The sequence below is a fragment of the Electrophorus electricus genome, unplaced genomic scaffold, assembly GCF_041902795.1.
Source record: "Electrophorus electricus isolate QZ-2024a unplaced genomic scaffold, ASM4190279v1 Scaffold58, whole genome shotgun sequence".
In the NCBI taxonomy this organism is placed as follows: Eukaryota; Metazoa; Chordata; class Actinopteri; order Gymnotiformes; family Gymnotidae; genus Electrophorus; species Electrophorus electricus.
Genome location: NW_027658776.1, coordinates 311,031 through 336,322, shown reverse-complemented (window position 1 = coordinate 336,322; position 25,292 = coordinate 311,031). Strand labels below are relative to the sequence as shown.

The 25,292-nt window shown below is 39.6% G+C and overlaps 1 protein-coding gene across 1 annotated transcript in view; it reads right to left on the bottom strand.

Moving 5' to 3' along the window:
• Positions 1–21,358: 21,358 nt before the first annotated feature.
• The window catches only part of LOC145656199 (homeodomain-interacting protein kinase 1-like), a 108,484-nt gene continuing 104,550 nt past the window's right edge, over positions 21,359–25,292 (bottom strand). Inside the window, exons 5-9 of the mRNA XM_081709565.1 lie at positions 25,130–25,234; positions 24,927–25,013; positions 24,444–24,625; positions 24,145–24,224; positions 21,359–21,564 (exon numbers count right to left, since the gene is read on the bottom strand). Of these exons, the coding sequence (XP_081565691.1) occupies positions 21,359–21,564; positions 24,145–24,224; positions 24,444–24,625; positions 24,927–25,013; positions 25,130–25,234 (660 nt within the window). The remainder of the gene's footprint in view (positions 21,565–24,144; positions 24,225–24,443; positions 24,626–24,926; positions 25,014–25,129; positions 25,235–25,292) is intronic.

The following is a 25,292-nucleotide window of genomic DNA, read 5'->3' as shown; positions in this document are numbered from 1 at the left end:
TGACGTCGTCTTGTACCTGCTCCCCGCACACGCTATTGTTTTTTACTATGAACTCTTTGAGAGTGGATTTGATATTCTGTTCTTCCTGCAGGTCGGTTACCACTACCTCAGTGATTGCCTGAATCTTGCTAGAGGATGGAGGTATCTGAATGCCACACAGCTTCAAAGCTCTGGCTAGAGTATGTATGAACCACGGCTTGAACAGTTTATTGTATCAGCTTAGGTGCGTTGAGGCTGAAATAGGATTCATCCGGATCGTACAGGCATGTGTGCTGACGCTGACTAGGATGGTCAATAGCACAGCCGTGACAGTTTTCTCTCATATCTTCATCAATAATTATATACATCAGATTCCTGATCACAGCTCGAACGACGACTGCTAGCACCGGTGGGTTGATGCACCCATCGGTTTCATTGTTATTCATGTTTTCACTAAAGCTTGTTTCAGCGGGTCCGCTCTCACTGTCATTCACACCTGCAAGAGCCACTTTATTGTCATGAGTTCATTGTTGGAGTATAAAATATCGGACCTGTTTCTAGACTCATTGTTTCAAGCTGTAATATTTCGGCGGGTCCATGCCCCCCCTATGCATATTAGATGGGCGGGAGTGTGTGAGGTGGGTGTAGGAAATGTTTCTCTTTGTCTGTTGTTCGTAGGCAGTTGGCTAGGCAGAAGGAATCGTGGGTCTGACCAGGTGGGACCACAGACAAGTTCAAGTTCAAGTTCGGTTTATTCGTCACATACATAGTCATACACAGTATAACACGCAGTGAAATGGTGGAGAGTGCTCTGTCCAAACTGAGGAAGAGAACCAGGGGTGCATAGAGAAAAAAATATATATACAGATAAATATATATATTCTATGTATGTACAAAAATATATTAACAATGTATGTACAATATATGCATATTATGATTATATACACAATGTACAATGACAGCACAAGGGACCTTGCATCAATAGATTAAAAATTGCTTCACCAGAGCACTAAAGAATCAAGTTCATTTACGTTCATTTGCGTTTTTATTACATTTTGCTGTTACTTCAACCCAACCCTGCTGGAAGCAGCTTTTGTGCATTGCCAATGGGGGGAGCCTTCCAATGTCATCCATGGTTGAGCACTTGTTCACCAACCTCTGACATTCAGAACTCTAAGGATTGGAGACACCATTCTTTTACTTTGGGAGGAGAAATTTTGAATGAATGCAATTTTAAATATAATCAGTAAATTAGTCAGCCTGTGATATTGCTGTTTCTGTCCTTTTCTATCCACCTGTTTCCTGTAGGATGACTAAAGAAAGTTTTGTTCCTAGAGCTTCCTAAGTTCAACACTGTTTAGTCAATACACAATTCAATTCAATAGAAATAAAGATCCAGACTTTGAAATAATTGAAGAGAACTGCTGGTCCTGTCTTTATTCTGAGCTCAATGTTACAAATGAGGCATTGACAGGAGAATGTCTAATAGTCTCAGGTGGGCACATCTTTTATACATTTTCTTCAAGGACCCTTACATAACCATTTTTATTTTTTCATAATACTTGTCCAGGTTCCAATATTGTTCTCCAAACCATACATTATTCGGTGTTTGCAAATTGATATTCAATACTTACACCAACCGGTTCTTGGTACCATTATGTTCTACCTGAACTACTTTTTTTTTTTTTTTAAAGGCGATCCTATTCTATATCACCGGATGCCCATATTGGTTCTTCCGGTGATGTCCATATTGTTTCTACCAGTGTATTTCTCCGCTTAAGATATCTTTATTACCTCATTTCCCCTCTTTCATGACTTTTGTCATGAACCCATTATAGTCAGCGTTTTTGTTTGCAATCTATCGATGATATATTTTTTTATTGATAGTGTTTTAATAGTTTGTTTATATACTTAATATAACTCAATTGGTTAATTGACTATCCCCAACCTTTCATTCCTTCTTACCTATACGTTGTGTCCAAGGTGGCTATCTCTGCCAGCAGAGACCCTATCTAATCATCATCAGGCATGGGGCAGGATAGTTGAGTTGTTCCTTCTACTAAGATATTACACTTCATAATTTTACTAATACTGTGAGTAACTGTAACCTATTGATATGAACTACTGTATGTGAGCTCACTAATACATTCCTAACCATCTAGGAAGTCAGGAAGGTTCTCTTGCTGTGCTGATTCGGTACACTGGATGATTAGACATAATGTATAAAGCAAAGTAAAAGAAAACAACAAAAGTAACTGGGAAATGCGAGATAAGTAGGAACAAAAAACAAAATTGGATAAAATAAAATAAAAACATAAACTGCCATCAAGTAGGAGCTGAATTTATATCCTTACCCAGCAAGACAAGACAGTATTACCATCGCTCTAATTTAGAACGAAATCTACTGCATCACCATGAATGGTCATGCTAAACATTTTATCCAGCCTCTACCTTAAACAAAAATGACCTAATGTCAATCAAATAGAAGAAGACTAAAACAAAGAAAGTCATCATGTAGTCAAACAGTAAAGAAATGATAACAAAACAAAAAACAAGAAAAAATAAATAAAACCATAAAAGCGAAAAAGCCATCATGTAGCCTCCATGCTCCTCCTCATTTCCCCGAATATCAAATACACAAATTTAAAGACATAATTTATGCTGAGGCCTAGAGAGGTCTTTCCTCTATGAAACCAGTTTATTCCGGACCATCCACACTTTTCTGATACAATATCATTTTATTACCTCAAGAGGGCCCCCAGTACAAATGTAGAAATGTGTCTACATATTTGATCTTTTTATTAACCACTGCTCCTCTAACACACATAGACACATATTTCTTATTGTTTAATTTCTTTCTACTGGACAAATTTGTAACTTGCTATGTTTTTCTCAGAACGACGACTGGTTTCCAAAGTTCTGTCCAGGCAACGAGCAGCTTTTACCTTCTCCTTACCATCATTACTTGGTCTTAACCATCAATATTTGCTCCTTTTCTCACTCACATCCATATCACCCACTCTCCCTGACCTGTCAACATCCTCATACTTTCTGAATGAACCAGAGTGAACAGGAAATAAAAAGTATAGAACGAAATCTAAAAACATTAACGTTGTCTGAATATGACCGAGACCATTGATGAACACTGCATGAATGTGTGACTATTTAACTTTCCAGGAAACTTAGACATGATAAGCTAAAGTCAGTAGTAATGGTTGATTGATTTCGCATTTACAAACTGACCCATTCTCACCAAAAATGTCTGTTTCCACTTAACACAATTACTGACACTTTTAAGTAAAATATTTATTTCTACAACTACAGTTTCAGCGCGAAAGGCCGTATTGACGTTAAGGTTGCCTTTTCCTGCAAATCAAGCGTTAGATAGTCAGTAATAGTGAGTGTTATAATAAAAAGTGAATCATTAGCAGATGAGAACACTGATGCATCCTAACACAGCTGGTGAGTGGAATATTTAAATGTATTACCTCGATAAAAAGGGGGGGGGGGGGCTAATTTGAGCATATCTGAATATCTGGGGGGGATGTGTCTCTCACAATATGGATTGTGACTACAGTCTTGCCTAACATTCATTTTTGCAGACTTGCCCCTCAATTAAACGATACACAAAATCAGCTAGCTAGCAAGATATAGAGTTAACCTAGCTAGCTAATTCTGGTTCATACTGGGTCATTTGACATACAGCTGGTCATAACGACATAGCTACAAGTTTATCCTTCGGTCATACAGTTTGATGCATTAATGACATTTACCATCTCCAGTTAACATTTTACTTCACGTTTTGGCATTTTTACCACAGGTTTTTACCATAGCGTTTGTGTACTCAAAGTTTCGTTGAATAATTAGCTAGCTGGCTAGCCTAGCTAACGCTAGGCCAAAGGCAGTGATCTAACAGAAAGAAACAAAGCAGAACAAAAATGGATTTTCACATGAATCATTGAAAAATAATTAATCATATTGGTGACCCTTGTTAATAAAAGGGGACAGAATAGCCTCGCCATTACTGGAATTTTCTATGTTTACATTGTGTTTTAGTGCCATTTCTGACGATTTTGTATCATGGCAAGTTTTAGCCACCTACCGTTAGCTAACTGAAGGCTAATCGGTTAATGTAGTTATAACAGGAGGAAAGCAGCATAGGCTACGGTGAAATTTAGGTTACCTTCACATTACGATATATTAATTAGTTAACGTTAGTTTAGTTTGTTTAAGATAAATAAATAATACGATTAGTTTAATTTTAAGTAATTAACATGTCACTGGCCAAATGAACACAGAAGTATTAAGAAGACGTGGGCGAAGTAATGTTATAGCTTTATTACTGGCTTGGCCCACAATGTGAGGAGGGTCGAACTGCTGGCGTGTGGTTCAGTTTAACATCAATATTAACGAAAAGGTAACCAGTATTCTGGTTATTCGATGTATCCTGTTTTGTCGAAATGTCATTTTACTTTTTATGTTATGGTTAAGCACAACATCGAAAAGAACTACGCGGGTCCACCAGAAACCTGACCTGATGGTGATTGATGTACCTGTGTGTTAACGCGTGGTTGCACCGCTCCGTAGGTAATAGAAATCGACCGAAAACTGGCGCTTTATGTGGACATAATTTAAGCCCTGCCCTTGAGAGAAAGCAAGATATTTATAACTTGGCTATAGAGCAAAACATCCGTAACCCAGTCCCGTAAGTAGCATATTTTAATCACGATAAAACGAGACAGTCGTGTGTATATTTATGGCATTTGGCGGAGGCTATTATCGAGAACGACTTACAAAAGTACTGTTGTCGTTTACTCATAGAATGAAAACATTCTAGCCAGTATAGTAGGTTAGATACCAATGAACTAGAATACAGTATATTAGCATACAGTAGAATACAGTATATTAATGTGATGCCTAGAAGTGCAAAATACATATAATCTCTCTCAGACAACAATCGGTGCAATAAACAATAAGCACTAGAGCTTCCTTTAGTCAGCATCAGTGCAAAAAACAATACCCTATAATAAGTACTAGAGTTTCAGTTAGTCAGCATAGGAGCATGGAAAGTGTTCATTTAAATATTCCACAAATAGATGGGTCTTCAGTCTGCGTTTGAAGATTGCAAGGGACTCTGCTGTCCAGAGAGCAAGCGGACATTTGTTCCACCATCTAGGATACAGGACAGAGAATAGTCTCCATGCTTCTCTTCCATGAGACTTGAAGCATGGTGTTTCAAGGCGAGCTGTACTTGAGGTTCGAAGTACTCGAGGTACAGATCAGGCTTTTACCATTGACATCATGTATTGAGGGACTGGTCCATTTTTGGCTTTGTAGGTTAACATTAAGTTTGTAAATCTGATGCAGGCAGCTACTGGAAGCCAGTGAAGGGAGCGCAGCAATGGAGTAATGTGTGAACCTTTGAAGACTGAAGACCAGTCATGCTGCTGCATTCTGGACAAGTTGTAGAGGTCTGATGGCTCTTAGAGCAAGACCACCTAAATGCTGTCACCTAAATGAGAAACCACAGCCAGGAGTCTGTAGGTGGGTGCACATTCCTGCAACCAACAACTACATGTGTTTTTTTCATACGATTAACTGAAAATGCATCATGGATCGTTGAAACCCCATCTCTGTATTAACAGGCCTCTTTCATTCTCTCTCATTCTGTCTCTGTGTCTCTCTCAGCCTGTATCTCTCTTCTTTTTGGTCTCTCTCTCTCCTCACCGGTGGGCTTACGTGCTGTCTTCTAGCTCCCTGTCCTTCTCCTCTCTCATTTACTACTGATGGATTAAAAGAACTTAGTCATTATGGCAGATACTTATACACAGCCATATTATCACTCCACTGAAAGAAAATGGCACAACTCTACCTGGCTGGGGACTGGAGTTTTCCCCCAGTTTATCATTTTGCTTTTCTTGGGGTTTTTCCTGGGTTCCCGCTGCTCCACTGAGGACAAACCACAAAGCCATTCAGTCAGCATTTTGTAGCTAAATGGGAATGGGTGGACAGAGAAGTATGTGGGCACGGGTTAATGGTACGAGCTCACCTCGACTGCTGTCTGAGAGAAGCCACCCCAGGAAGGGCAGAGAGATCCAGCTCGGACGGGACGTCCATCACGTCTGAGAGCTTTTGGCCCAGCATGTCAAACCGCTTAATATGGAGGATGAGAATACTGTTCCAAGAGGAAAAGTGACTTAAGGACTGGAAGTGTGTGTGAGTGGAGGAGGGTGTGTGTGTTGGACTGGTTTAAAACTCATTCTTTAAGGTCATCTACGTCAGACGAGACTCACTGTGGCAGTGTGAAAAACTCCACCTCTTCAGTTGCCTTGCAGCCTACTTCACACACAAAAACGCTCAAGTAGTGTTGGCTGAAAAAAGAAAGAGACCCTTTCATTGAGAGTGATAAAATCAAAATGGCAGCATGTCATAACTGTATTCTCTCCTTTACAACACAGTAATGAAGCGTTATCCAAAGAGGGTGTGTGACGTGACAGACCTTAAAGTAAGTGTGTAGACTGTCGGTCATAGTAGGGCTCAGATTAACAGAGAGGTAGTTGTAGACATCCACTCTGCAGCTCTGCTGTCCACAGCTTTCACAAAATGGAGAACAGAAATATTAAAACATTTGCACAGAAATAACTTGCTGCATCCCTTATACAGTGTGTGAGTTATCACATGCTAATATGCTTGTGTATGTTTTACTAGTAGATAACAGCTTATCTAATGTGGAGCATCAAAACAGTAAACATGTACACTAATGCAAAGCCAGCAGAGCACGTAGAATGCTCAGTCCATGTCAGTTATGTTTTCCCAAACTCACACACTCTGGGATTTGAAAGTTATGTGATGAATAGAAGCTGAACTGGTGAGCATTTTAAATGTTCACATTTAAGTTATGTATGTTATGAAACTTTCATGAACACTTTAAACAGATGTCCGGAGAAAGCGCCTGCTCTCGGTGAGAAAATGTACACTTTAAACAAACACGTTAAGACTGGTTAAGACCAGTCCATTAACACAAATGAGATATGGAACAGTGATACATAATTACCTGGTGCATGTGAGCACAGACTTGATATGAAACTCAAAAGTTTTCCGCAGGGCAGATGTAAGAGAAGAAAGAGGCCCCGAGCCTCTCTTCCTCCTCTTTCAGCTGCAGTAACTCAGGAACTCATGGGCATCCTTTGGAGGACAGCACAGGAGAACATCAGAGGAGGCTTTGCTCCTGGACTTCAACAGCAGTGAAAAAACAAAGGTGCCCGTGTTCAGTTCCTGCAGGGTACTGCGTGAGGTTCTGAGGTGTTCTGAATGGCTGAAGGGGCCGTTTAACTGGACATGATCATAATCTTCTTCAAATGCAGGGCAGCGGGCTGAAACACACTCAAGCAGGGCTCCCAGGAGCTGAACCTTCTGCTTTGTGCTCCGACTGGTGAGGCGGGCCTGCTGCAGATCTGCAAAACATCTACACCCAGCAACAGGGAGACCAAGTGGTTTATATCTCTGAGCTTCACAGCACCTCCTTAAGCACTCATGATTAAACTGTTCATTTAGACCCATGTGAAGCCTCTGGTTCTGAACGGACATGTGTGCTGGTGTGTGTAGACATGCCTGGAAGAGCAGGATGTTCAAATATATGGCACAGAAATCCAACCGGAGGGCTCTCGATTGGAAGAATGTGGTTGGACCAAATCCATATAAGAGTCTGAAAGTGTGTGAGTAAAGCGCACTTTTGCGGCAATTAAAGTGTGTAAGGCTCACTCTAGCAATGATGAAAGTGTGTAAAGTGCACTCTAGTGACGATGGTGCGCTTTAGCAGGCCCGTCCAGAGCGCTCTGTATTTGTCCATGACGTCTGCAGTGTGGATCAGCGCTCAAGGAACAGCTCACATCACACCTAACCTCAGCAGAAAACACCAGACTCCACATGCTGATTGCCTTGCGAAAGCACAGACTGCCTGCATGATCCCAGCAATGTTCCTCTTTAGGACTTTGGGAGCAAGTCCCTCCTACCACACAGTAAGTCCAGTGCTCCCAAATTATATAATCATTTCTGCATTAACCTTTGAGTTTTAATTGGGTTTTTCAGCAAAACATATTTACTGAGCTTTTGCTGAAATTTAGGATATTCTATTAGTCATATAATGCTAATGTTCTTCTTGCTGTCCTGGTTGCCATGCTGGTTGCTGTTCTTCTTGCTGTCCTGGGTGCCATGCTGGTTGCCATGCTGGTTGCTCTTCTTGTTGCCATGCTGTTGGCCGTTCTTGTTGCCATGCTGGTTGCTTTTCTTGTTGCCATGCTTGACGCTGTTCTTGTTGCTGTGCTGGTCGATGTGCTGGTTGCCATTCCTGTTGCCGTGCTGGTTGCCATTGTTGTTGCTGTCCTGGTTGGAGTGCTGGTTGCCGTGCTGGTTGTGGTTCTGCAGAACTGAGTCTTTGCTCCTCCATTTCCTGTACCTTGTAGGTATGCTCAGAGATTGCCCTGTATGCACTCTCAACATCATTTGGTCTTTGCAGCCTTACAGCTACTTCCAATTCATTCCTCATGATTGGTGTTGTGTATTTTGAATACGCTATGTCTGCTTTTTCCCTGGCAATTTTCTTCATTTCCTGCAACAAAATGCTGTTGGTTGTCTCAGAGAGGAGTGTATCGTAGTGCTGCTTGTAGCTGTTCCATTCACAATTGCATTTAAAGCAAACCTAAAGGCAAAATGAGTCGTGAGTAACACCACAGCTGCTTAAGAGGTACCATAGAAACAATCCACCAGCCATGAGGATCAAGCCATACGTCTACATTTTCTCTTTCATGAGCATCATTTCTTTCTCTGTTTATAAACAGTATAATTACAGGAGGTAAAAGCAGATACAGTACTCCATTTACATGTACACCAGGTTTGCAGGAGCAATGAAATTCCATTTCAAAGATGCTCTGGAGGATGTAGAAACTATGAAGATGAGAAAAGCGTTGGCAGCCGTTGAGAGGAGGCTGAATAGTTTCTGTGGTACATGAGGTTACTTCACTCAATTCACTCAGTTCAACTTCAGATGAAGAAAAATTGTGAGAATAAGTTGATGTCCAGCTGCCCAAAAGCCCTGCATCCCGTCTTTAACTTGTGTGATCGGTTTAGAGGTGTCAGCAGTCCAAACAGAGTCTGATTCCAAAGGCGAATCCCTCGGAATGCTTCAATTATGGAATGTATCATGAGGAGGACATTGGGTATCCACAGGTTCCTCTTGGAAATATTTCCAACCACATTAGCAAGTTTCAGTATAAGTAACATATGTTAGAGACTTATTGTTAATTTCATATTGATGTGTAAAATTTCTTTTTGTTTTCAGTACCTATGAAAGATTTTGTCTGTTTTCTTGCTTTTTTTTTACCAAGTTTATTTTTTTGTATGTCATGTTGTTATTAATTCCATTCTTTTCTAGGCTTATTTACATTTCCATTCACGATATTTAGCAGATTTTTTTTATCCAGAGTGACTTACAAAAGTGCTTTATCATTTACTCAAGGAATGAATACATCCTAGCCAGTGCAGTAAGTTAGAGTCCAAGATACCATTGAACTAGAATACTGTTGAAATACAGGGATCAGTGCTGATGCCTAGAAGTGCAAAATACTCTATAACAGATATCGATAAGTTCGGAAAACAATACTCTAGAATAAGTACCAGAGGTTCAGTTACTCAACATAGGTGTAGGATCAGTGCTCATTTAAATATTCCACAAATAGATGGGTCTTCAGTCTGCATTTGAAGACCACAAGGGACTCTGCTGTCCAGACAGTAAGCAGACATTTGTTCCACCATCTAGGATCCAAGATAGAGAATACTCTCGATACTTGTCTTCCATGAGACTTGAAGCATGGTGTTTCAAGCCAAGCCATACTTGAGGTTCGACGTACTCAAGGTACAGATCGGGCTTTTACCATTGACATCAAATATTGAGGGACATTTTTGGCTTTGTAGGCAAACATTCAGGTTTTAATCTGATGTGTGCAGCTATTGGAAGCCAATAAAGGGAAACCAGTCGAGACCAGTCTTGCTGATGTGTTTTGGACAAATTGTAGAGGTCTGATGTCTCGGAGGAAGACCAGCAAGTAGCGAGTTGCATTAGTCTAGCCTTGAGATTACAAGAGACTGCACAAGCACCTGGGTAGCTTCCTGTGAGAGAACGGGCCGAATCCTTCGTATGTTACAAAGGAGAAATCTGCAAGACCGTGTTAGATTAGAGAAGAATGTCAAAGGCTGCTGAAAGGACTAGAAGAATCAAAACACATGACAGTTTGGCAGCTTTAGCAGCAAGTTTTTCCGTCACATGCTATGAGGGCCATTTCTGTAGAATGTGCCGGTTTGTAGCCAGACCGATTGATCACTTTATGCAAGTGCATGTACAACCAATGTTTCAGGAACTGCTTAAATATTAGGTTTCATACCTCAAATGTTAATCAAAATGAAGATTTTGAGGAAAATAAGTTTAATATGTAACTTTTCTCTGAAATATACCACCACTTTACTGGATAATATTGTTACTGACTTGTTCACAAACAGTAAATGTCATTCTTTGCAGTACAAATCTTTGTAAACTTTGCAGAGAATTAATTTATTATGATTATTCTTTATGTCTTTGGTTTGGACTTTTTGGGGGCAAATATTGTTCGAAACTGGATGTTTGACAAATCACATTATTTTTTGTTACACACAAAAGGGTCTCTATACGAAAAAAAAGTTGAAAGTCATATAAGGCTTCTTTTGAAGAAAGATGTACCCATCTATCAGTACCCATCTATCAGCTACTTACTCGGCTGCTGCTAAAAATAGGGATTTCAAATATTTTTTGAACTATTGACTTATTTTCCCAATAACCAAAATGTCAGTGCAGCATTCTAGAAATGTCACAATTGTCACAATGTCACAATGATTATTCTTTATGTCTTTGGTTTGGCCTTTTTTGGGGCAAATATTGTTTGAAACTGGATGTTTGACAAATCACATTATTTTTTGTTACACACAAAAGGGTCTCTATACGAAAAAAAAGTTGAAAGTCATATAAGGGTTCTTTTGAAGAAAGATGTACCCATCTACCAGTACCCATCTATCAGCTACTTACTCGGCTGCTGCTAAAAATAGGGATTTCAAATATTTTTTGAACTATTGACTTATTTTCCCAATAACCAAAATGTCAGTGCAGCATTCTAGAAATGTCACAATGCATATGACATCACAACAGCTTTGACGTCACTACAAGTATATAAAGGTGAGCGCAAGCATTTATATGTCATTTCACTTGACAGATTTCAGCAGTTATAAAGTTGGAAGACAATAGAGTGAATTAAACCTAATCGTAGGTCAACTTTCCAGAACAAGGTACGGTTGAATAAGTCAATTTTGTAATTACAGAAGGCTATTTTCCATCTAATTGTATGTGTATGTATCTGTCTGTCTGTCTAAATGTCCGCTTAGCTACTATAGCTAGAGCTTTTCTAATTTTATGATGAACGGTCTGTCTGCTGTAGTTTTATATAGTTATGGAATGCATTGACGTTCCACCTGTTTTCTCACACAAGGCTTTATGTCAAGCATAAGCGACTGCTTTTTATGCTATTTAGATTTTGCTGTTTTAAAGGTACAAGACAAGTAATATAAGTGATTAAACCAAATTTCATCACCATACCCGCCCTTTCTCGTCTGCCCACAATTGGTGACGTATTTCGATGTGGTACGTCCACGCTGCAGGTGCGTATAACGTTCCTAAGTGCGGACAGTTTGAGACGAACAGCTCTACTTAGCAGAGAAGAGTCGATCCACAGTAACGCCCCTCTCTCTGCGTCTACCTCTGTTCACTCACTAGAGAGAATCTGCTTAATATAAACAATTTAATTTGATAATTTTGACCATTAACACTTTGTGCGCTGTGTGAGCAAAAACAATGTATGTATTCTGTGCTTTCTAACTTTCACAGCAGTTGTCGGTTATGTGTTGATTCTGTCAGATGCCCTCACGGTTATAAAATCATTTTAGCGGTGCCGAGCCACAGGTTGAATATTTGGAAGTGACTGTTGGTTAACACGTAAGCTAGTGTTAATGGGTGCGTTTCAGTCGCTGTCATACTCGTCCCGTTGTCTGAAACGGAAAAAAAATATATGTAATAGAATTATCAAAAAAAAAAGGACTTATTACTTGAAGCAGTGAAGCGAAAACGGGTTTTATGTTATGAGCAAATCTTTTGGCCCTTAACTCAAAAGAGAGTTCCATTTGAGAGTTCCAAAGTCTAGAGTTTAACAGTACCTTGTTAATGGCTATAAATGAACAGTTTAAATGCGTAAAAAGAGCAGCTGACCTGTTGCTTGCCATATGGGCTAGTTAGCTCACCTTCATATGTACCGCTAACCTGACTGGTTACTTATCTTAGTTTGCCTTCTCCAACAGTCACCATTACGTGGGGTCAGATATTTGTTAGCTAATAAGTTACTTCCATATACCCACCAACACATTCTACAGGTCGACACATTCCTGCTGCCCCTTTTGTGTATGTGTCATGACTGTTTACTTAATGATGTTTAAGTTGTTTGTGACCTAATTATTAACCACTAATAAAATCAGTTTAAACCATTCATAAACTTTTTGTATTCAATGCAGTAAGATTTAGCCTTTGGAACTAATGGTTTAGGGATATGCATACCCAGCTGCTTGCCTGTTGAAATTTGCCTGTAAAGGTGTGCTGCCATTCTGATTGCTTTCTTGCCTGTTTTCTGTCCTCCATGAGTGTTGGTCTGCATACTGACAGTCTTTCTGAACTGACTGCCATTCACATGTATAACTGTCTGCCTTCTGATCCTCAAGCCTGCCTGCTTACATGTTAGATTGCTGTCTGTCCACCAAACTGTAAAAATGATTTATGCTTTTGACTTCATATCGCCTTTTCAGAACAAAGTATTCCAGGAGAGTCCTAAGAAAACTTGGACCAGGACAAATGGAGAAACAGAAGCGTCTTTTTGGCAGGAAGATGTAAGGCCTTTGCACTACAATGTTAAAAAATCTTAGAATAACAATATTAATTTAAAATGATTCTTATTTATATAGCATATTCCTTATAGAACCCAAAATCTCAAGGTGCTTTACACTGCAATGAACGAACAGTATTCAGTAATAAAACATTGATCAAATAAAACAGTTAAAAGTCACAAAATATAAATGTAGAAAATGAAATTAATTGAAACAGAATTTAAATTAAACCAGCTAAACAAGCTGAACAATTAGATCAAGCTAAACAAGCCACTCTTTAATCTGTATTAAACACCAATAGAGCTTGCACTCTAAATACTTTCTGGACTATTCCAAAGTATCGGAACGATGAAACATGAAACAGATGAAACATGTTTCATCAGCCTTGTTATTTTAAAAGATTAGGAAGTAATGTTAAAGGAATTAGTCTTATTTTCCTTATAATGTGCTAAAGTAGAATAAAATAATTTTGATTGTATTGTGCAATTAACAAAATACAACATGGACCTGAGCTCTATGAGTGATTCATCCATTAAATAGAGAATAAGAATAACAATCTATAAACTTAGACAAAAGCTCTCTCAAAATAATTTGATCATGGATTTTAGTTCAGGCTGTTGATGTTTGAAGAATAACAAACGAACAACATTTCCTTATATATTTTTGTTGTTTCCATAGTAAAATTCCTTCACCTCCAAAAGTGGCACGGGCTTCTTCAGTATTTAAAAAGGTGAGTTTAAAATGGCCAAATTTGTTTTTCATCAGAAAATCGAATTGTTGCTAATAAGTGAGATGTCAGCACAGTTGTTATGTTATCCTGATATTTAATTTCTTTTTATTCAACCTCTTCTATGGTTCTCAAAACAAGAGCAAGTCAAAAAGCACAAGACAAGACGAGAATAAACCTGTGAGGAATGACAGCAAAATGCTCCTTGATAGAGCCAAAAAAATCATCCCAGACTTGGAGAAGCTCGATATTGCACCAATCTTGACCCATTTTGTGATGGATCTGACTAATGAGTATGCCATTTTTAAACCTTTTCTTCTTCTTCTTCTTCTTCTTCTTCTTCTTCTTCTTCTTCTTCTTCTTCTTCTTCTTCTTCAATTTATCATTTTTATTTTTGGTATACTTTTGAATGTATGAGATTTTTAGAATAAATATTAATTGTAGTTCTAAAGAATGCTTTTATTCACATTCTTTTAGGCAGTGGACATCTATCCGGAAAGCAATCCCTAGTCCAGTAAGTCATACTACATTGCTTACACATCATCATATTTTAAATGGGATTCATATTAATTCTAAACCAAACAACCAAAACCATTTTGGAGCAATTTTCAATGTTCGCCTTTCTATGTTATCTCTCCTTTCTTTCACAGGAGACAAAGGTCATGATCTCTCATATGGGTTCATTCATTGCCGACATTGTCAGTGAAGTAACTGTGATGGGTCTTCTTTCATCTCTGGAAGAAATGTTAGATGTTGATCTAAGATCAGTGTTGCTTGCAAATTCCAAGAAGGAAACTGCAGATTTGCTGAATGCTTTCCGTACCAGATCTTGTGAGATAAATCATTCAGCTTCAGTCCACGTGAAGGAGGGGACAGCTCATATAGACTCTCTAAGCAGAGATGTTAGGACTGCAGTTATTGATACGCATCGCAGTTGCCTGGATGACCATGAGAGAGACCAAATTGTGATGAAATTCCACTCGACTATGGAAGATACAAATTCAGAAGCAATGAGTGAGCTTCTGATAGGAGATACTGAGAGTTTGACATCGTTATCCTCAGATGTCCATGACGATGGTACATCTAGACCTATAAGTACCATTCCTATAGCTGGCTCTCCGGTTTCGGATATGCTTCAGCGCTTTGATGATGAGATGGAGGAATTTGCTGAACTGTCGCAAGACATCAATCCCCGCATAAAAGGAAGGACACATTTTTTGTCCCGTCATTTAATAAATCCTGACCTTGAAGGGGTCTCATCTTGTGAGCTCTGTGGTATGGTCATGCCAATCTACCTAGAGCAGGATGACTTGAAATCATCACAGGCATCATCAGAGCTATGCACAGATAGTAGGAACACCTCCTCCGACGTCATGGCAAGCCAAGTTATGGAGTTGGTTGTCCCACCCTCTGTGAAGAAGGCTCAAGAGTCCCCCAGTGTACACAATGACTGGTCTTCCCTGTTCAGCATCGATATACATAGCTCTCCATCACTACAGTCTGAGATGTCTGCTAGGTCACCATGTACTGAGCCTTCTCTGGACAATCAGAGCAAAACCATGAAAGCCCAGAAGGGGAGATTGCATTTCCTATTCCCCTTCAGTAAGGTCTCAAAGAACTTAAAGGTAAAACATTTGACTTATTTCTTATTTAGATTTTGTTACATTATTAATTTTTAAAGTAGTGCATATTTGAATTTCATTTCACACTGAATGTGTATATATCACTTTGCATAAATGACATAATTTGTTCTAAATTATATTCTGTTGCATTATTACTGGTTTGTATCTGTACTTTTAGTTATAAATTTACTTATGCTCTGATATTTTTCTACTAAATCATTGTTTTGTTTTTGTTAGAAACTCAAAAAGAAAAGCAAGGAGCACCCTAACACTGTAGCTGCTGCTGCAACTACAGGTAAGAACATATTGCTAGAAACACATATGACAATTTAGTTGTTAGACAGAATATCACAGTTATATCCATTTTTTAAAAATCAATAACTTTTTTGTCTTATGATAGGTAGTGAAGATGTTTCCCCCATCTCGTCACGTTTCACGAGGATGTTATCGTTCTTTACAAGGCAACGCTCAAATCATCAATAAAGCCTGAAACATCAATTTGCTGAAAATGTGCAAAAATGGCTGGTTTTTGATTACATTTACATTTACATTTACAGCATTTAGCAGATGCTCTTATCCAGAGCGTCTTACAAAAGTGCTTTGTCCTTTACTCATAGAATATATCCTAGTACAGTACAGTAGGTTAGAGTCCAACATACCAGTGAACTAGAATACTGTAGAATACAGGGATCAATGCTGATACCTAGAAGTACAAAACACATAAGGTCTATCTTAAACAATGATAAGTGCAATAAACAATAAGTGATAGAGATGTAATGTGGCCATAATTATCATATTTTTACATTTGATATTGTTTTGCAATACAGCAGAAGTTCAAATTTGGTTATGCTGCTGTGTTGGTTACAGATCATCACAGACTGGTCCCAAACAACAAACAACAAATTAGGGCATAGTTCACAACATAATCTACAAATAGTTTTAACGAAAATAAAGCATCTGCAAGTCCTAAAATGTGTTTTATATTTCTGTTGAAACATGAATCATATTAATTGCCAGCCCTTTTAAAGTTTCAGATATTTTTTTTTACTACAATAATCAACTTCAATAATCCATCTGATGTTCAATGCAGGAATCCCTCCTGTCTGTCGCTGTTCCTCTTCCTCTCACAGGTAAGGGTACCAGTTGACTTTCCTCCGGCCGAGCGAGTAGGCTGCGGGCCGGTGGTGAAGAACGGAGCCGCTTCCTGACCTATCGTAGGATGACATCACAGACTGCTGGAACTGTGGCAGGAGCCAAGGCAAAAAAAAAATGGCAACAAGATATCGATAGGCATGTCAATATTCCCAGCACCCAGGTGAACTACTGCCTACCATGGGACTGTTGGAAACCTATTAAGATAGTATTGAGATTTTTATTTTTATTTTTTTACAAATCTATAAACTAAAAACAACATTATCTACTGACATACAACAATGTACAAAACAAGACACAACATATAAGAATTTGAATTTTAAAACATGTAATACATATCGATCTTCTTTCAGCCCTACAAAAGACTTTTTGATGAATCAGAAAAGAAGATCGACGGCCGTGGCCCGACGACGGAGGTGGTCGTAGCAGTGGTGTTGGTTCGGGCGGGCTGAGGACTCACACAGTGGCATGCCCTTGAGGTAATAAGGAGTGTTTACAGGCAAAAGAGACCGAACAATGCATTAGACATATTAATAACATAAAACATAAGGGAGTATAAAGATTCTGTGTCCTTTCAGATTGATTTGCGTACAGGGCAGAGGCATCTGCAGGCTTAAGCAAAGGATCCTAGGTAGGCTTTGGTGGACCTCAGGGTAAGATATATGACCTCTCCACCAGGCTCAAGACCATATAGAAAAACAATCTTCTTTAGGATAAGGTCAAGAGAAGCCTTCTCTTGGAATGTGTTGGAACATATTGATTAATGTATGGTTTGTATCTAATAGTGCCGAATGCAAATAACAATATGTAAAAGTAGATTTGGTGAATACATTGTAACATTGGTAGTGGGATGGACAATTCTTTGTGCAAGAATGATGTTATTGGTTCATTTTTCTGCGGTTGCATTTAATATCACTATCCTTATGTATTTATATATCGCTTTTTACTGCAGATGTTGTCACAAAGCAGTTTTACAAATGTCCAAGTCCAAGCCCCCAGTGAGCAAGTCAAGGGCGACAGTGGCGAGGAAGAACTCCCTAGAGCATGAGGAAGAAACCTTGAGAGCAACCAAGACCCAAAGGGGAAGCCCATCCTCCTTTGCCTGGCAACGCTCACCACAATAATATCAATTTTAAGAGAGAAATAAATAAAAAATGAAAAAATAAGCAGTTAATGTCCAGTCCAATTTGCTAGAGGCCCTAGTCTTGACGCGATGGTGTGCATGTGTCCAAAGCCCATCCCACAAGAGAGCATCCATTAAGGGCAAGGGAGAAGCAGTTGGCTAGGGTGGAGCTGTGGTGGCCTACAGCAGGGCACATCAGGGGGTGGTGGGAAGAGCCATGGCAGCTGAGACGGGTTGAGGCTCAGTAACATCATGACATCAGGAGTAGGTGTACCTCGGCAGAAAGAGAGACTAGATTATTAGGCATGTCCAGGTACAAGGGTGTGTAAATTAGGGAACTATAATGTGCAAAGATGGGCTCCGGCAGATCTAGCTATGGCAGCACAGCTAAAAGGAAAGAGCCAGAAGGAAACACAGGCACGAGGGCACCCTGGAACATCAGCACTCCGCCGCTCTCAGTCAACACACTCGAGTGACAGAAGAGAGGTGAAGTGACAGCATCATAACATCCCAGTTTATCATAACTCTCAAAACCCATGGACCCCCAAGATGGGAAGTAGTTAATAAAATACCTGACTGTACAGATACTAAAAAGAAATCTAGGATTATTTTTGTTATTTTCTATTGGGCTCAAGAGATAAGCTGTTCGAGCAGTAATAAGTGTTTTTCTATAGGTGAGTAGGCTCTCCTTCCATGCAAGCTGGAAGACTACGAGCTTAGTGCGGTGCCATTTATGTTCTATTCTTTGAGTGTTTTGTTTTAAATTGCGAATGAGATCATTATACCAAGGTACTACATTTTTGTAGCTAATTTTTTTATTCTTAAATGGAGCAACATCATTAGGTGCACAGCAGAATACTGATTCTAAGCATTCAGTAATTTGATCAAGTTCCTTTGGGTTTGAGGGAATCCTAGGCGCAAATTTTTAGTCTGGGAGATTCCCAATAAATCCAGGTGCAGTGGACGATGTGATCGTGTGTCTGGTATGATAGCGAGGCGAGGTTACGATAGTGTGGCTCATGCATAGTTTAAATGAAATTAGGGAATGGCCTGCGATGGCACCTGACTGGGGTAGTATAACTACCTTCTCCATGTCTACACCGTATGGCAGTACTAAGTCAAGCGTATGTTTACATTTACATTTACAGCATTTAGCAGTACACTGTTATCCATAGCGACTTACAAAAGTGCTTTGTCATTTACTCATAGAATATATCCTAGTACAGTACAGTAGGTTAGAGTCCAACATACCAGTGAACTAGAATACTGTAGAATACTGGGATCAATGCTGATACCTAGAAGTACAAAACACATAAGGTCTATCTTAAACAATGATAAGTGCAATAAACAATAAGTGATAGAGTTTGTTAATCAACATCATTGTAATAAACAATACCCTACAATAAGTACTAATTTAGTCAGTCAATATGAGAGCAGGGTAAGTATGTCCACCAGAGTGTGTGGGTTCTCTTTGTACATTGAAACCAATTGATTCTAATATAGAACTAAAGGCCAAGTTCAGAGGGTGTTGGGCACTATCAAAGTGAATATTGAAATCACCAACAATAATGGCACTTTCTACTAGAGCAGATCCCTCTCAGTATCTACAGCTAGACAAAACGCACCTGCCACCTTGTGGTCAGTTGAAGTATTTGCTAGTGATTCTAGACAGGTTTTCCAAGTGGACTGAGGCGTTTCCTTGTTCTAAGGAAGATGCCCGCGCTGTGGTTAAAATCCTAGCCAAGGACATAATACCGAGGTACGGTGCGCCTCGGGTAATAGATTCAGATCAGGGACCCTGTTTCATTTCTATGGTAACTCAGAAACTATGCACCTACCTAACTATTGACTGGAAGTTTCACATCCCTTACCATCCTCAGTCATCTGGCATTGTTGACAAAATGAATTATACATTGAAACAAAGGCCATGATGGAAAACAGGAAAGAAATGGATAGATCTTGTCCTTCCTAGGTCTTCCTAAGTTCAAGACTGTTAACTCAATACACACTTTAAAACACTCAATACACAATTTAAATTTTTAATAATACTTGTTCAGGTTCCACTATTGTTCTCCAAACCATACATTATTCAATGTATGCATATTAATATTCAATATTTACACCAACCGGTTCTTGGTACCATTATGTTCAACCTGAGCTACTTGCATTTTATTTAAAAGGCGATCCTCTTCCATATCACCGGATGCCCATACTGCTTTTATTACCTCAATCTACTGCCAGCAGTGTTGTGTGAGATCAGAATGATGCCCAGTGCCACCACCAAATTGTCACTATTTGAGGTCGTTTTTGGTAGACCATTTACCACCCCATGGGTCAGAGGTAACCCAGGTGTTTCTCAGTCAGGTGACACAGCCATAGCTGATGACTGACAGACAAATCCTCTAAGACTTGGCTTGCGTTGCTTTGGTGTTACAGGAAAGGTTTGAAGCCCTTGTTTTTGTCTGTCTGGCATTCAGATTTCCTGAGCAGCCATGTTGTGATTCCTAATTAGGAACATGTTCCAGCCTACTCCATGCAAGCTGGAGCACTGGATCCACTTTTTAAATGTGCCTTTTTAAGGTGACGGCTTATAAAAGTCATCTCTGATTATTTTTGTTGTTGTTAGCTTTTTAATCTGTCAAGTCTGTAATTTTCCAGATTTATATCCATTAAAAAAACAGATGCTCTAAAGGGAGGGGGTGGACTCCTTCAGTGGTACAGCAGAAGTTGATAACTTCAAAATCATTTACAGCAGCTTCAACCTTGCCTGAGTGATTTAAGTAATTAGTGAAACTGGCACAGCACCACCAACCGTTTATTAAAGAAAACGTGTATGACACATGATTATCTTAATTCTTTTAATTAAAACAGTCCCTTGCAAGGCATATTATTCAATTATGTTCAAAGAGGTACATAGAGCATGCTGGCAAAACTGAACCGTTGAAGATACTACAGGAAATAAGAAATTTCCATAATGTGAATGAAACATTTATTTAAATGTATTGAATATTGCACATCTCAGAGCCTCCAGAGGTGGAAAAGACCAGGCCAGGTGAGCCATAGGTTGAATTGGAGCCCGAATCCAAGGGCCAGGGCGTCCCCGCCAGACGCATGACGCTCGAATTTGATCTTCTTGAAGCAATTAACTAGAGTTAATTGAAAGCGGAAGAGGATGCCTGGAGCTGCGATGCCATACCTTTAGGGAAAGATGAAAAAAGGAACACGAATCAAACAAATGAGACTGTTTGTTTTTCGAGGCTGAATGGGATGTGCCATAATAACCTTCAATTACTATATTGGTGTCCAAGCTGAAATTCAACTTGATTACAATAGCCGCAAGCCATGCAGATCTAGTTATGGGCTTTATTCAAAATTAAAACTAAAACAGAAGTAGATTTTAAAAAACACAACCACAATTCTGTGATTTATCTAACGCCAGCTAGTTAACTTCATAACTTACTCTCTGTTGATTTTCCCACCCTTAATCTTGCAGAAAGAAGGCTCAAGAAAACCAAGCGGATGTAAATCACAATCTTCCATGTTGTTTTGCCTCCACATCACCCTGAAAGTGCTTTATTTAAATAATTTAGCTCTGCTCAATTTCAACTTGATTACAATAGCCGCAAGCCATGCAGATCTAGTTATGGGCTTTATTCAAAATTAAAGCTAAAATAGAAGTAGATTTTAAAAAACACTACCACTATAGTAATTAACCTGCAAAATGTGTTCTTAATCTGTTGATTGCAACTGTCAAACATTTTTAAAAATGTGTTGAATATTACCCAAGTCACAGCCTACAGAGGTGGAAAAGCCCAGGCCAGGTGAACCATAGAACAAGTTGAACCCTGAATCCGAGGGCCAGGGCGACCCCGCCCGAACCCGAGGGCCAGGGCTCCCGCCAGACGCGTGATTCTCAAATTTGACCTTCTTGGAGAGGGAGATCCCACTGGAAGAAACTGAAGGGGAAGAGAATATACCTTTAGAGAAAGATGAAAACTGACCACTAACCAAACGAATGAGAGAGATTGTTCTTTGAGGCTGAATGTGATGTGTCATAATAACCATCAATTACTATAAAGGTGTCCAAGCTGAAATTCAACTTAATTACAATAGCTAGCCAGCAGCCAAGATAAAAGGTCACATGTCACAATTTTAAGCTTCCCTTTATACGAAAGAACTGCAGTATTTTAAATTTGCCACATCGTTGGCAGACAGGTACCTAGCCATAGTAGCTAATTATCCTAGCTAGTTCACACTTCATTCTCCCCCAAATGATCCCATTATCGACAGGTATCCGTGCTTAGACATGAAGACAGTTCAGCGACCGAGGACTGACATGCAGCTGTCACAGCTCTTTTAGAGCAATCCGACGGTTAGCGAGCCAATGCTAGATAATAACGTTAATCGCAGCTACAGTAAATAGTTGGCAGTTAATCTGCTAGTTAACTAACGTGCTCCATCGCCATGAAAATTAGAATCTGTTGCCGCAAGAGATGTGCATAAGTAATGTGTGAACTAGCTAAGTTAACCATCTCAAATAGACAGCTTGTCTGTTAGCTAACCTAGCTAGAGAGCCCAATGTTACCTGAGTCGTTGAATTCAAGTCCGACTTGACACTTTAGCCTTTCCCATTAGGCCTCATCGTCTTTTTAAACAAAATTAACATACTATTCATAAAATCCATATAGAGCAAGTTTTATGGATGATCTGCTCAGTGAAGCTGCATTATTTCTGTTATAATACGGACACGGCAGCATTTTCACGGCATGTTTTCTTAATCTGTTTATTGCAACTGTCAACACATACGAATGATTAATAATTAATGTAAACTGTTATGCAGCGAATTAAAGATACTATATTTTCCTGTTTCCCTAGAAATAATCCAAACTGCAGTGTCTGCTTATTTATGCTGAAGCACACTTAAGTGGGTATATTTTTTGTGGATTCCACATATACATTAAAAGGAAAATGTTGCCCAATCATGTCAGAAATAGCAAAACAAAAAAACACAGGCTCCGAGTTACTGAAAGAGAAGTACGCGATGAGGTCCTGGTAGAGCATAGGCACAGGTTGGTCATACGTGTTTATGAGGAGTTTAATTTAAGCAAAATCCTCATCACACACCCAAGAAGTCAAAGCCTGCAAAATCCCCAAGCAGCAAGACTGCATCAAGTTAGCACTGGCTGAAGCAAAAATAGTGCTGTGTCCTGCTGTGTGGCTCATCCACTCTACCAGTCTCTTAGTATTGGGCTTAGTGTGCTTAATTCATCTTGATGTCCTAACTGACATTCAAAAAGAAATGGATGTGAGAAGACAGTGTAGGAGTTCAAATTTGAATTGGCTTGAAATGTAGGCTGAAGTGCTCTTCTGCAGCTGAGCAGCTCATTTTCTGCTGAGCATCTTCACAGCCCTTACAAGGAGAGCATGAAAATGATGGAGGGGACAAGAAAAATCAGAATAATGCTTTAAGGACTGGACACATTTACAGCTTCTCACACTAAACAAAGTACTCCAAGGTAAAAAGTTCATCAAAGTAAAACATGTTTCATCCATCTTTCTGTGAACTGATATTTTAATGACTGACAGACAAATCCTCCAAGACTTGGCTTGGGATGCTTTGGTGTACAGGAGAGGTTTGAACCCCTTTCATTAAAGAAAACGTGTATGACTCAGGTGCTAGGGTATTATCAGAATGTAATTTATTCCAAATGTAAACACATGATTCTCTTAATTAGAGATTCCCTTATAAGGCATATTATTCAATAATGTTCATAGAGGTACAAAAAACAAAACAAAACAACAAAACCCTACTGAGTCTGGAAAAGAACATCTTTATCAATAAAAAGTATCAAATGACCTGAACACAGTTGTACCACCATTACAAACTCCTTGCTTGAGTCTGCATGTATACATGTATGATAGTAACATATCAGCCAATGAATGATGGACTCGAGTTTGTACTCGAGGAAAGAAAGAAATTTTCATAATGTCATAAAGAATCAAGTGTTTGGAAAACGTCTAGGAAAAGAAAGAAACATTTATTTAAATGTGCTGAATATTGCACAAGTCGCAACCCTTGAAAAACCAAGAAGAGTTCTCGGTCTGCTTAAGTACTGTGTACTGCAAAAACACAAGTAGAATTGAATTTTCCACAAATACACATACAAGAACCATAGAAGAAAGCATAGTGTTGGTCTTATAGAACGAGAGACACAAAAACCTCAGCTACAATGATCAACAATTACACAATGAAGTTTGGATTCAACGGAATTTCGTTTTGAACTACGGTAGAGGGGCCTCTTTATCGGCTACTCGAATACTAGGCAACAACCTGATTCACCATTTGTGGATCACATTTGAGCAGTAACATGATTTGGTAGAACACTTGCATTTGAAACCATTTTTGTCTTCTTTTATAGGTGGAATCGGAGGCCAGTTTGGTGATGTTTTAAATCTACTTGAAGAATAACAAACAAACAAAAAGCCAACCCTAATGTAACATTTAAAAGAAGCACCAAAGTGGGCATCAGATTTACCATCAAACAGGGTCTTGCTGCTGTCGAAGCCTGTGCACTGCCGCTTGCAGATCTCCATGTTCTGCAAGCAAGATTTCACACTGCAGCGAGAGACACACACACACACACACACACACACACACACACACACACACACACACACACACACACACACACACACACACACACAGGTGGGGGGGGGGGGGTTACAGTACTAGCAGAGAAACTCTGATGCTATTTGGATTTCTAAATTAACACGGTGTTCCTTAAAATGTTTTTGAAACACTGACATGTAGATTGGAAGGCCTGGAGCAACTCACTGTGCACTCTGAGGGAAGTGGAGGAGGTGGGTCATGGTCAGAAACAGGTGGTTCACGGTCTTCACTGGCGTGATCCTTTTGTGAGCGTCTAGCGTGAGCATCTTCTTTAGTAGGTCGATGAACTCCCGCCGGTCGGCCTTCTCCGCCAAGACGTCGGTGCCTTTCAGACTGGTCATATTGACCTGCGAGAGAGACCCATGGGTGAGTCATATTATTCACCAGCAGAGGGCGGCAATGCACCCAATACGAACGAAGTTCTGCAGCAAATTTCTACGCACTGCTCTGCCCTTCGCAGATGCCGTTCTCCAGAGCGACTTACATGCGCTACTCATTATGACAGCAGAAACGCTCGACCTTTCAGCTAGCACCTTGTTCTACCTGCTCTATAATGTGAGCTGCGGGAGCCCTTTGTCACGTTCTTCAATTTCACATCGCAACACTAAAAGAAATGCGTATAGTTACGCGCACAAAAGCCCAAATAACCTGCATCATGTCGTCAAGGCAGTTTAAAATGTACTTCCGAGTCTCTTTGGACTTGATGCCACGCTCCGCCTCATGCTCCGAAGGTGTCTGGAGAAAGGAAAGAAAAAACAAACCATTCAGCTCCACCATTAAGTTACATGAAGTCATTAAGTTACGTCCCTTATAAAAAACACATGGCATTTGGCATTTGAAGACAGGCAAACCTTGAGTCTCCACAGGGGGTAGCAGTAGAAATAGTAGTGCGTCTTGGTCGCTGCGCTCAACATGCACTCTGCTGGTAGGCCCTGCGTCTCGGAGATGTAACGGATCTGCAGAGACACCATACGGCAAAAGGATTATGACTTTATTTTGAGTTAATCCTTTCAT